Source organism: Odontesthes bonariensis, chromosome 17 (genome assembly GCF_027942865.1).
Source record: "Odontesthes bonariensis isolate fOdoBon6 chromosome 17, fOdoBon6.hap1, whole genome shotgun sequence".
NCBI lineage: Eukaryota > Metazoa > Chordata > Actinopteri > Atheriniformes > Atherinopsidae > Odontesthes > Odontesthes bonariensis.
The window spans coordinates 26001289-26015322 of NC_134522.1; the positions used below are offsets into that span (position 1 = coordinate 26001289).

Here is a 14034-nt window from a genome sequence, read left to right on the forward strand (position 1 = left end):
AAGTCAGAAAATAATACTGTACAATATGGGAAACCAGTGAAGGAAAGATGAACTCCTTGAACTAGAATAATACTGTTTTTGTTCGTGGTACCTATCAAATGTCTTTGTGCAACGTTCTGCACCAGCCGCAGATGAGACATGAAGCCCACCCAGCACAGCATTTTACACAGTCCTTTCACTCTTCCACTTTGTTCTCACTTGCAAATTATCCCGGTTACACACGGTTAGGGTTAAACACATGGCTACGTGGTTAGCTTTAGCCTACAGTAAATTCTTGTAGCACCACATGCCTATGGCTTGCAACGCTCATCATATCCAGTAAACACCTCCCTCCCTTCAATCTATAAATGAGCCTTTTCATGAGAACACAAGCTCATCTTGCAACTGAACATAGCAACACATCTCAAGAAAGTTGGGATAGGGCCATGTTTTCAACTGTGTAACATGCCCTCCACTTCTAACAGCTGTCTTTAAACGTCTGCGAACTGAGGAGACCAGTTGCCGGATCTTTGGGAAAAGAAAGTTGTCCCAGTCTTGTCTGATATAGAATTCTAACTGATCAACAGTCCTGGTTCTTCTTTCTTGCACTTTGCATTTGATGACGCACCGAATGTCTTCAGTTGGTGAAAGGTCTGGACTGAGGGCGGCTTTGGCCGAAGTGAGACTGTGATGTTTTTTAGATCGTAATCACAGTCCATGTTCTATTGTGAATAAAATATTGGTCGTATGACATTTGCAGATCATGGCCTTCAGTTTTTAATTACCTTTTTGCACAGCATCATATTTTGGAAGGAATTAGGGTTGTATAATATTTTATAACCTTTCAATGCATTAAAAGCTTTTAATCTTTTAACATGTTAAGATGTGTTTTTTTTTAATGAGTGTGGACATTGTAAGCAAAATCAGCAGTCATCACCATGGCTGAGCATTTCACAATGCAAAAGGTTTAGCTGGGGTAAAAATGAAGAGTCAAAAGTATTCAAGCAGAGTCGATGGTGAGCAGCTGCAGCCAAACTGGGCAGATAGAGACTAGGCTAATTTGCATATTGATAGATCCCATTATGTTAAATGAGGCATGGGTATAGAGTTACATCTAAGCCATTTTAAGGCATGAATGTATTTTTTTGATTGTGGAGAACATCTAAATATGTAATTTTGATTAACAGTTGAGTTTTTAGGGGTTTAATCGATGCTTGAAGAGGGACTTTAGGCCAGACTGTCTGACCCCTAAGTCACTTTCACTTTATGTTAATGTCTTTTGTTAATGTAACTGGCTACTAATTTGGGAATTAGCACCTTCAATTATGAATGTGATTTGACACAGGTTTACACAAGATAGATCTTAGAGTAGAAAGACAATTGGCTAATTAAATTAAAAAACAAAAATGTAGTTTTTGTCTTTTAATTAGCCATATTGTGACACAATTCCCTGCGTTGATAGAATTTTCTGAGGTCTAAACGAAATGGCTGTGATATGTTTTGATCAAAATACCACAGTATTACAGTACCACAGCTGCTTTTTCAACTTTGTCTTTAAAATTCTATTCATAGTAGCTGGTTTCAGGGACTGCACTCCACCTGCTTATTTAATGGGTTGTGTTTTTTTTTTTAGATCACTAGTACAGCTTTGCATGATCAGGTAAAATGTACATTTGGATACAAATTACACTTAGTAACTCTTAAAGTAAACTACCATATAATAACAAGCATACAGTACCTAGCCTGAGAGCTCCCACTAGCACACACATCAAACCAAATTTACACTACCACACACCAAACTGACAGAATATTAAATTTTTTTGTGCAAATATTTACATTTCCCTTGTCTGCAGCTCAGACACATACAGTTGGCTCAGATTATTCCTTTAGGCACAATCTTGTCACAAGTCATGTTTTGAACTGGCTCAGGGCAGTAAAACACGATACCACAGATAGGTTTGTCAACAGCCAGTCGTTCAAAATTCCATGGGGGGGGGGTCAAATTATATGCAAAGAAGAAATCAGATTTCCTAACTTATATATAAAACAGAATAAAAGCAAAGGCAAGTTAGTTTTGACTTTCCACTTGCAAGGTGCAGTGAATACAGCAAGCACAGAAAAAGTCATGTTTAATGATTTGTCCTCTTTGATATTATTTTCTACATTGTGCAAACATAGCACACATTTCTCAAAAGTGTTATTTATTGCAATTATCAAATTAATAAGTAAACCAAAAATCAGATGCCAGTTTGTATTGAATTGCCTTGTGTATGAATTGTGCTCTATAAATAAAATTGCCTTGCCTTGCCTTTATAGTCATTATACAGACTGTTTTCTGCTGCTTGGTCTCTGTTTATGTTATGCACTGCACTATTGGTGTCAATATGATGCCAGAACAGTAGATTTCTGCCAGTTAAATCTGGCCACACACAAAGTCTTTGTATTGTTTTCATGTTCTTTTGCAACTGCGTAACTGTTATGCAATATAATGAACCTGATGAGGCCAGTTTAAAGGGTGTGTGTTTAGGACTCTGAAAGTGCAACGTATGCAATTTCTTTTTTTTTTTTTTAGTTGTCATGACAACAAAACTAACGTCTTTCTTCTGTGTTGGCAGGGCTCAGCTTGGTGGAGAGCTACCCATATGAGCCAGAGGAGAGGGGCTCGGACTACGTTCGTCTGGCCTCCATCGCTGCAGGTGATTATCTACTGCTTTAAGTTAGCAACACTTACAAGCAGACATAAAAGTAAATTTGAAAGTCAAAATCACCTATTGTGGTCCTCACTAACTTACATACCAAAGTGAAACCCATTCATGTTCTGCATCATTTTTAATAGAGTATAGGGGTGAATATGCAGGTGGGTTTGTGAAGTATTTGAGTTACAGCCCTCAGTTTGCTTCAATCTTGCCTTTGAGCTTGTGGGCAAGCCACAGGGTAAGTATGTGCAGCTTTTTGCCCTAAAGGCATGAACTAATTACCTATTTATTTTAATGCATCTGGAAGAAGAAGAAAACAATGGGTGGTTACAAAGAAAGACTTTGTGTGAAGAAAAAGAAAGAAACAAAGAGGTTAGAGAGAAGCAGACAGAGATGGTTAGACAACTGATTTGGTTACTTAAATAACTCCTTTTTTTCCTTTTTGAAGGTTTGGAAAAGAGACTGCACAAGTTTTTTGTTTGTTTTGTCATCTGATGTTTCTCCAATAGCATTTATACTGTGAATAATTAAAACTGAGAGTCTGTGAAGCCTAAAATAAAGACTTAAATTAATCAATTCTTAAAGGAGGAGTGTGTGTCTCTCCATTAAGACAATTCGATATGTATCAAGAAAAAACACAGTTTAAGTATGATACATTTTAACGCAGAAGAATTTAATTTGATATGATTGATATAAAATCAACATTTATTACAAATAGGTGTTCTGCTCCAAATGAAAAAATAAAAACAAGCTATTTCTATGGCTGTGGTATTGATAAGCTTCCTTAAATTAGATATATTCGACAGAATATAAAACAAAATGGACGAGAGGGTAGCCTCCCTCCGCATTCGGGTGGGGGGAATGCTTACGCACCAAACAGCAGTTCAGAGTACCCACCCTTTTTGGAGTCCGTGGAGGAGGCACTGGAGAGTGCTCTACAGGAGACTCCCTCGTTCTGCTGGGGGACCTTAATGCTCACGTGGGCAATGACAGTGAGACCTGCAAGGGTGTGAGTGGGAGGAACGGCCCCCCAAATCTGAATCAGAGTGGTGTTCTGTTGTTGGACTCCTGTGCTCATCATGGACTGTCCATAACGAACACCATATTCAGGCATTAGGGTGTCCATATGTGCACTTGGCACAAGGATACCCTAGGTCGCAGTTCGATGATTGACTTTGTGGTTGTATCGTCGGACTTTCGGCCGTATGTCTTGGACACTCGGGTGAAGAGAGGGGCGGAGCTGTCAACTGATCACCACCTGGTGGTGAGGAGGATGCAGATCAGACCTGGCAGGCCCAAACGTATTGTGAGGGCCTGCTTGGAACGTCTGGCAGAATCCCACCTCTGGCAGAGCTTCAACCATGTCCCAGGGGATATTTAGTCCAAATGGGCCATGTTCCCTGCCTCCATTGTTGAGGCGGCTGACCGGAGCTGTGGCCATAAGGTGGTCGGTGCCTGTCGTGGGCGGCAACCCCCGAACCCGCTGGTGGACACCAGCGGTGAGGGAAGCCATCAAGCTGAAGAAGGAGTCCTATCGGGCCTTTCTGGCCAGTGGGACTCTGGAAACAGCGGATGGGTGGCGACAGGCCAAGCGGAACGCAGCCTCTGCGGTTGCTGAGGCAAAAACTCGGGCTTGGGAGGAGTTCGGTGAGGCCATGGAGAATGACTTCTGGACGGCCTCGAAGAGATTCTGGACCACCATCCGGCGGCTCAGTTGGGGGAAGCGGTGCACCATCAACATCGTGAATGGTCGGGACAGGGCTCTGCTGACCTCGACTGGGGACGTTGTAAGTCGGTGGGGGGAATACTTTGAGGACCTCCTCAATCCTACCGATGAGGAAGCAAAGTCGGGGAGCTCGCATGTGGGGCCTCCCATTTCTGGGGCTGAGGTGGTCAAAAAGCTCCTCGGTGGCAAGGCCCCGGGGGTGGATGATGTCCGTCTGGAGTTCCTCAAGGCTCTGGATGTTGTAGGGCTGTCTTGGTTGACATGCTTCTGCAACATCGCGTGGACATCGTGGACAGTGCCTCTGGACTGGCAGATCAGAGTGGTGGTCCCCCTCTTTAAAAAGGGGGACCGGAGAGAGTATTCCAACTACAGGGGGATCACACTCTTCAGTCTCCCTGGAAAGGTTTATTCGGGGGTACTGGAGAGGAGGATCCGTTGGATAGTCGAATCTCGGATTCAGGAGGTGCAGTGTGGTTTTCGTCCTGGCCGTGGAACAGTGGACCAGCTCTACACCCTCAGCAGGATCCTGGAGGGAGCATGGGAGTTCGCCCAACCGGTCTACATGTGTTTTGTGGACTTGGAGAAGGCGTTCGACCGTGTCCTGTGGGGGGTATTCCAGGAGTATGGAGTGCTTAATAGGGGCTGTTCGGTCTCTGTATGACTGGTGTCAGAGTTTGGTCCGCATTGCCGGCAGTAAATCGGACGTGTTTCCGCTGAGGGTTGGACTCCGTCAGGGCTGCCCTTTATCAGCGATTCTGTTCATAACTTTTATGGACAGAATTTCTAGGTGCAGCCAGGACGTTGAGGGGGACCGGTTTGGCAGTGATGCGGGCACTGCACCAGCCCGTCGTGGTCAAGAAGGAGCTGAGCCAGAAGGCGAAGCTCTCGATTTACCGGTCAATCTACGTTCCTACCCTCACTTATGGTCACGAGCTGTGGGTAGTGACCGAAAGAACGAGATTTTGGATACAAGCGGCCGAAATGGGCTTCCTCCGCAGGGTGTCTGGGCTCTCCCTTAGAGATAGGGTGAGAAGCTCGGTCATCCGGGAGGGGCTTGGAGTAGAGCCACTGCTCCTCCGCATCGAGAGGAGTCAGATGAGGTGGCTTGGGCATCTGGTTAGGATGCCTCCTGGATGCCTCCCTGTTGAGGTGTTTTCTGGGCATGTCCCACTGGGAGGAGACCCCGGGGAAGACCTAAGACATGTTGGAGAGACTATGTCTCTCGGCTGGCCTGGGAACGCCTCGGGGTCCCCCCAGAACAGCTGGAGGAAGTGGCCGGGGACAGGGATGTCTGAGTTTCTCTGCTCAAGCTGCTGCCCCCGCGACCCGATGCCCGGAGAAGCGGCAGATGATGGATGGACGTTTGATGACTTTGTTAAGGCACACAATTGTACTGTACTGTTTAGCCAATATCTCTAACTGTATATATGTATAGTATCAGATGGCCAACACTGGCACTCTTAAATTCTCTGTAAGATCATAAATCTTAAAATCAGACAAGAGATGATTGTCATGGTTGGTGGAGATGAGAGGAGCCAAATGCAGACACAGGATAAGGCAGCAGGTGTAAGAAAAGTGAACTTGATTAATTAAGAACTTTAATAAAAGGTGTGGCCAAGCCTGAACACCAGAAAACTAAAACTGATGAAACAAAAGAGAAAACAGGGGGCTTAAATACTGAGGGAGAGCTGAGTAGTGAAAGGCAGCAGCTAAGGATGGTAGACAAGTGACAGGTGTGGCAAAGGAGTTAATGAAAGGACAGGGAAACTGAAGACAACTGTTGCAGAAGAGGTGGAACTTGAAACTAAACCAAACCAAGGCAGACAAGACTAATACAAAACAAAAGCAATAATAACAAAGAGAAACAATGAGAGTAACTATAAGACAAATAAAGACTAACTGACACGATCTGAATAAAACCTGATTTAAACCAGTGACTCAACACAAACAAGAAAACAGAATAAAGACAAAACCCAGAAAACCCAAGACATAACTAATCCAAACTAGTCCAAAATTCCACAGGCCATGACAATGATGTAATTATCTGTGACCTCCCTGAGTTCTGTCTAAGTTGTGGCTGTTAAAAAGGGTTTTCAATGTCCATGTCTTTATCTTGAGTGTTGTAGTTCTTGCTTTAATTAGCTATATTAGCATCCATGGATTTACCTTGATATCTCACCAAATGAGTGTTTTGGTCTGTCGGACGACTTCAGATGCTCTAGAGACCTTAGTCCAGTGTTGTTTTTTACTCGCAAGCAACAATGGTGGGTTTATATACTGCGTTTTCCACTAGAGTGGGACATCTGATGGGTGCATGATGTGCTATACTAATGATCTGCTCACTCTCAGCTCTGCCATTGTGAGTCGGCGAAGTCGGCATTTTAATCTGACACTGATGCAGAAGTCTTGCTTTGATGCTGTGTAATATCTGCAGCAGAGTCAGCTGGTTTTTTAAATGTAAAAGTGAGCCATTGGCAAGGTTATGGTACATCTTATTTTACCCAAGGTTCCAAGTATTGATGCAATTACATCTTTCATGTTAAAATCTTTGATAATGTAGCACATATACAGCATGTATTTTCTTCACATGAATAAAAAAATTGCAACTCACCAATATCACTGACTGTCCAATGAGAAAATGGGAGACAGTTACCGAAGTAGCATGTTCTATAAGATTAAGATTAAGATCAGATTTATTGGTCATGCATACAAGCATACACACAAAATTTGTACTCCGCTTTTTAACCCATCCAGGTTGGCACCTGTTGGTACACACATGCATATGCACAGGGTCACACACTTATAGAGACAGATGCCATACTCTGGAGCGGTGGGCAGCCGTTCACAGCGCCCGGGAGCATGGGGGTACAGCACCTCAGCTGTGACAAGGAGGTGGACTGACACCCCTCCAGCTGTCAGTTTTTACAATCTTTTTGAGTGGTGAGAGTGGGAATCCAACTGCCAAGAGCCTATGTATAAAAATTGACGCAAAATATGGTCAAAAGCTGTTTTTTTCAGTATAAAACAAAATGGGCAGTACTTGAGGAAATGAACAAAATTGTCATGAAACAGCAAAAATCTCTGTTTATATAGTAATAAACTGCATGTGTTTTCTTTTCAGATGATTTAGCACAGATCTGTGTGTGATACATAGCGCTTACATGATGTGTGGAGAGGAAGCTCGATGTCTCACAGGCTTTCCTTTAGACACCAGTTAAACTAGGATGTTTATCATAGTTAGCACGGGATTTGAAAAATGCTATGATCTAAAAATGCATTAAGCAGTTTTACATTTTGACAGCTCCTAATAGCAACGAGGGATCAGTGTCAAGTACAAACTTCCCGATTTCAAACCTAAATTAATGCGAGATGGCATTAGTAGACTCTACATGCTTTTACAACAAAGATGAGAAATAGGGAGTGATTGAACAACTTCTATGAGGGCGGTTCAGGAGATATTTGTGTTAAAAGGCATGTAATAGTAACACATCCTACTTAACAGTATTGGTACAGAGCTCAGGGGCATGGCAGCTTTGTTCAACAAAGCTTTGCAATGTGAAACATCAAACTTTAAACTAATCTGAACTAAAAGACGCAAATTTGGTTGTACGCAGCGCAATCTGTGTGATAATTCTGGTGTGTTACTCCTTGGGTCTGATTTTCCCAAATGTGATAATCATTTTTAATGATTATGATAGCAATGTACTAAGAAATGATCAGTGACTGCAGGGAATGTAATGATGTGTTCTGTATAAGACAGAGATGTATCCAGTCTTTAGCATGAGCAGACATACATTTACTTCTTCCACAGCAGAGCTACTGCATTTCATACATCACAGCTCATTGCAGGGTTCTTTGATTTTCAAGAATGTTCCCAAAACATCTCTGCCAGCTGTTTTCAAACCCACCACAGAGACTAGTCTCACAAGAACACTCATTATAAGTCCATTTGTCCACATTTTCAAAATGTAACAATCCATGGTTAGAAACTGTAAGAAGGCAACATATCACTAGCGTACAGTTTAGTGTCCAGTGACATGACAAGTAACTGCAACCCATGAATAGTGAAATGTATATATATATATTTTTTAATCCGATGCGTTTGCATGAGAGAGCGAAATAGAAAACTAAAATGACAGTCTAAAACATTGTGTAGAAAGGCTCAAAGTCTCAAATTCAGCTCTCCAAAATAACAGCTGGAAGACTAACCATTCAACCACTATTTTCCTCCTTAATAAGCATTTCTGATCAAATCAACAGTGTACATTGTCGTGTCTCGAAATGTCGAACATCAGATTGTCACAAAAAGTGTGCCCCCAAAACATTTTAAGCGTCTCACATATCTCGAGTGTTCTTGCATATAACATGGAGCGCACAGTGGGTATAATACTATAACGTTGTCCTTGCTTACAGTTTTCATTACAAAAACAACAAAATGTTTGCATGAAACTGTTTACAACAAAAATGTTGATTGGGAACTTTGTCACCTTAATTTTGCAGACAAATCTCCCTTTGAAGTAGACATGCTTTCAGGCTTTGCTTCTTTTTTTTCCATCACTGAACTTAATCACACATAAACATTAGGATACCCGATTTCTACATGATTTTGAGTACATGAATGGATCATTGTATTAGGCACACTACCTGATGTTATAACGTTATAATATGATACAAGAAGCTCGGCATTTAATTAGTCTAACTTACCCAGATCATGAGTAGAATAGTGGGCTTGTCTCAACAGATTCTCTCTGTTGAGTCTGTTCTGACAATATACGGTGGAAACATTACAGACCCATGGGTGTTCTTGTCGACATTTAACTAATTTCTGCTCCTTCCAAGCAGACTGCAGTTCTTTGTCATGCTCTGCGTCATCTTCGTTGTATATTTCTTTGTAAGTTTTCCCCTTCTGCGTTGCCCTTCACTGTGTCCCCTCACCACGTCTTTACTACTTTCAGTTTAGACATGCACCCTCATTGACTCCACCAAAATATGTAGCGTGCTAAAAGTTTGGTCTGTTTTGGACTGTGACATGTCCGTGTGCCTCACAAATCACACCCTTAAGCATTCACACATTGAGATTTGCCTCAGATCTTGGCCATTTGTCAGCATCCTCCAGAATTTGATTGTAATGTAAAAATCTTAGCTGAGCTTAAGACTGAAGCTTATTTGCTTAACAAATTCATCCTCAATCAACTCGTGCAGAATAAAGTTACATACTGTTAATACTGACAACATGGTGGTGAATGAAAGCACAAAGAAATCTTAAGAAAAGCGTTAGGGTTAGGGTTAGAGAATATGGGTCTTGCTATCATCTCATTTAAACAAGTGAGATCATTATTATTATTATTATTCTTTGTGGCCTCATACATATGCTGCATATTAACATGACACCATTTGTCTGGCGCCTTTGAATAACAGCAGGGCCTGACCATTTCTATACTCCTCATAAATTTCCCTCCAGTAACTACACAGGAGGTCAAAGTTGACATCCATGCCATGCGTCTCGACAAGTCGACTGCCAAAACAACAGAGCGTGATTAATGGATGTTTTTCCATCCTTATAGCATCTCTACCTCAAACAGAGTAATGACCCTTCTCAAAGACGGAAACTGGAGTCACAGCTCAGCATATTTTGAGGAGTATTCTAATAACAGAGCGCTTCACCCTGCACCAATTAATCGGCTAACTAAAATCAAGTCAGTGGTGTTAAGAGACTGTTTCTGTTTAAACACAGAACATGTTATGCACCCAGAGAGAAGCTTTTTAATGCATCATTGGCCCGTAGGAGTGGTACAAATTGTGTTTCCTCACGAGGATTTTCCACTTCATGCTGCCTGGCTGGAAGGGAAATATACCATCAGTTTGGTTTTCATTGGGTTTCTGATGCAACCAGTCAGTCACAAGCTTGGTAAAGCAGTATGGAAATCAGCCCTTTAGATCCAGATGATACAGTGGCCGTAACAGAGGTGCTTTAGTTTACGCATGTTTAACTGCAGAGGATTGAATAGTGTTGCTGTTCTAGCCCTGTCCTATTGTTATATTAAAGAAGATACAGTTCCAACATTTTTAATATGAATATGACCACCTTAAGACTCCCAACAGAGCATTTAATCAAGACATTTTCTACTGACTAATAAATACTCACATTTTATAGGCTTTTGCATTGTGCTCCATCATTCTGGCTACAGACACGACAGTAGATTGCAACAACAAACCAGTGGAAAAAGAAGACTTGTACGGCATAATCTACTTCTTTGCAGTTGATCTGTTTGTTCATTATCTTCCAAACACTCATCTCTTTGACAATATATATTAATGTTGATTAATAACCCACTCCTGGCAGAGCTCAGGGGCTATAAAAAAGAAAAATTAGAAAAACAATTGTAAATATTAAGGCTACGGCTACACGGAAACGAAACAAGTTTTTTTTTGAAAACGGGTACGAAAATTCTTGCAACCACACGGCAACGCTGCTGTAAAGACTCAGGTCCAGACGAAAACGGATGAAAACGATGAAACGATGCAGTACACACGCCACTGTGTCACGCCACGCTGTGAGACAATAGAGAAGTCTCACAGCGTCAACGTTTGACTGACGCAAAAACGTTTTCGCTGTAATAATGGAAACGAAACGACCTCGTTTTCAAACTTTCCCACTCTGGAACCCGTTCTCAAAAACTATCGTTTTGGGGTAGTGGGAACGCCGGCTCCGTGTGGCCGTGACAGCGAAACGATAAGAAAAAGTATCGTTTACAGTGAAAAACGTTTTCGTGTAGCCGCAGCCTAAGAGCAGAGTATTACTGTTAGCTGTTCTGGATGGAACCATCTAAATTTGTTTTAATGGTGGGTAAGTGAATAGCAATACAAAGGTGGGGAAATCCCAAAGGGATTTGCATTATTGGAACTAAACCCAGTGTTTCAGTTAGAAATCTTCATATATTACTTGCTGCTGATCAGCAATCAGTGTCTTTCACAACAAAGCAAATGACAAACTTTTATAAACTCTCCTCTGTTGTATTTCTTACATTAGGTCATAAAATTACAATGAAACCCAGCCTTACAAGTTTCATTTTAAGGCTTCAAGTCAATTTAAAACAACTTTATGTGTCACTGTGCAAAAAAATAAGTAAATACAGACATTTTGTTGCATTTTTTTTTCCCTTTTTTGAAGTATGGTTGTGTGGAGTAGTAAGTACTCGGTGTCTTACCAACTATGAACTGTGGTTAGAGCACTCTTAGTTTGGAGAGAGATTCTAATGGTGGCATTAAGCTAATAGCTAAAAGCTATTTATGAGCTGCACTCACAAGGGGGCCAAAAAGGAGCAAATTTACACCATTTAAAACCTCACAAATGTCAGCTTTTAGATTGAATGTTTTATAGAGTGGTTTTTAAATTGCATCGCTTTTGCATCTTTTGCACTTCTTTGCCATCATCTTCTGAGCCAGATAACACCCATTGTCAATGTATGAACTGTGGCTGCCAAACCTTGAACAGGATTAAAGGTATAGAAGATGCATGAATTACAGAATCAGGTCTAAGAATGGAAAATGATCAACAACATCAGTGAAGTGGATCATGTGAGGCACAGGCCAGCACTGAGGTTGTACTGCAGTATCAGGGTATAAATGAGAATGAAGGAGATGAAGAGCAAAAACAGAATGACCGGGATTTAACATTAAAATATATGTGGCTGTTGTCCTTCCCAATTAATGTGGCCGCTGGATACAATTTGTCAAAGTCCACCCCCTCGTCTTCTCTAAGCATTTAGTCTGGAATACAATAACCTGTGCTTTGTCATGGGCTGTTAACTCGCTCTCCAAGGTCATTCTTATTTTATATGACAGCCTGGTCAGAGTTGAATTCACCAGGAGACACAACTACAGGCACTTTAGGAACTAATGAGCGGCACTATCTGCCAGAGGAACTGTGTCATCAGGGCTGTATTGACAGTGTGGGGGGGGGGCAGGGCATGAACATGTGATGATAGATTGGAGACGAATGCAGGAAAAAAGGAGATGGTTTTGAAGGGGACTTTCCACTGCCTTCACAAAGAAGGCTTATTACTGTGGAAGTCAGTAAGAGCATGGCCCGAGAAGAAGGAAAGGGTTTGAGTAAGAATACATAGATGAGAACAGAGAGAGAGCTAGATAGGAAAGAGACAGATGGAGTTGGGGTGATGGCAACACTGAAAGTGGTAGTCACATGGCAAGGGGAGCGGGGGTCAGGTGAGGGACAGCCTCAGATGTAAGGAGGGACTGTTGGATAGATGGGTAGATGGATGAAGGGGAAGGAGCAGTAATAACAGGCCTTGTTGTGTGGTTGGAGAGATGGAGGAGCCCCTCCTTCAGTGCTGCCACTCTGCATTAACCCAGCAGAATGAAATATTCAGCCATTAGACCTTGGCTGATACACATTCAGTGCCCAGATTCATACAACATTTAAACACCATTCATGTTCTATTCATTACAAGGAGGCCTATTACATATAATCATCATTTTGGTTTAGTTTGTTACTCAAGACACACATTTCTGTTTTTTTCATCTGTAAACGCAACACTGCATTCAAGTCCAGAAGTGAGAGTGGCAAGTCAATACCAACTCCTACCCGGCCATGAAATCATTTGTAAACATTGCCTGGGATTTGATATTCTCAAACCACACAAGAAGCATGAAAATCCTCTCATTTCCTTTTTATTTTTTGCAGAGTCTGAGGTTACGACAGTGAACCGCTGCCTGGATGCTGCCAAGGCGTGTAACATAGATGAGACATGTCAGAAACTTCGTACAGAGTACGTCTCAGCCTGCATCCAGCCGTCAGCCCGCTCGGGGCCATGTAACCGACCAAAGTGCAACAAGGCGCTGAGGAAGTTCTTTGACCGTGTTCCGCCCGACTACACCCATGAGCTTCTGTTCTGTCCCTGCACCGACACGGCCTGCGCAGAGCGCCGCAGGCAGACCATCGTGCCATCTTGCTCCTATGAAGAAAAGGAAAAGCCTAACTGTCTGGCCCAGCTGCGCATCTGCAAGGCAGACTACGTGTGCAGGTAAAAATTTGGAACGCTGTCCTAAATGCTCCTGGTGTGGAGCACACGTTACACTCACTGTCGGTTGTGTCGGAGAAGGTGTGTTTGCATGCTATAGACCATGTGCACACGACAGTAAGGCTCAAACTCTTTTCAAAGCACATCATAGTTAGTAGATGGTGGTTAGAAACTGTATAGTGAAAACTAAACAAAGATGATTCAAAACAACTAAAATTAATTGATTTGAAAAATCCAAGTGTTTTAAAGTGTTGCTTTGAAGCTCCAGTGTCTTTGACTTTGAGAACCTGGGTTTCACTTAAAACAAAAAGTAAGCTTCCACATAAATGCAGCAAGCTTATATACACTGTTAGTGAAGCAGATTATTTTGTTTAATAGTTTCCTTTGGCTATGGACACACATCGGATAATGTTTGATGTACCAACCTCTGAGAAAATTACCTTGGTCTTTTTGTTTTGTCATGTGTTTTTAACCAATACTTTTTCATCTTTGATTTTTCTGCCTGTTTCACATCCCAAAAATTTCAAATGAGATTTATTAAATGGAACACAACTAAGGGAGGATGGAATCAGATTTGTACCAATAAGATAAA

General features: G+C 41.9%; 1 protein-coding gene across 1 annotated transcript in view; it reads left to right on the top strand.

Annotated features, from left to right (window-relative positions):
- The window catches only part of gfra4a (GDNF family receptor alpha 4a), a 185603-nt gene that overhangs the window by 137982 nt on the left and 33587 nt on the right, over window positions 1-14034 (top strand). The window contains exons 3-4 of the mRNA XM_075448391.1: window positions 2595-2675; window positions 13106-13445. Coding sequence (XP_075304506.1) covers window positions 2595-2675; window positions 13106-13445 — 421 coding nt within the window. The remainder of the gene's footprint in view (window positions 1-2594; window positions 2676-13105; window positions 13446-14034) is intronic.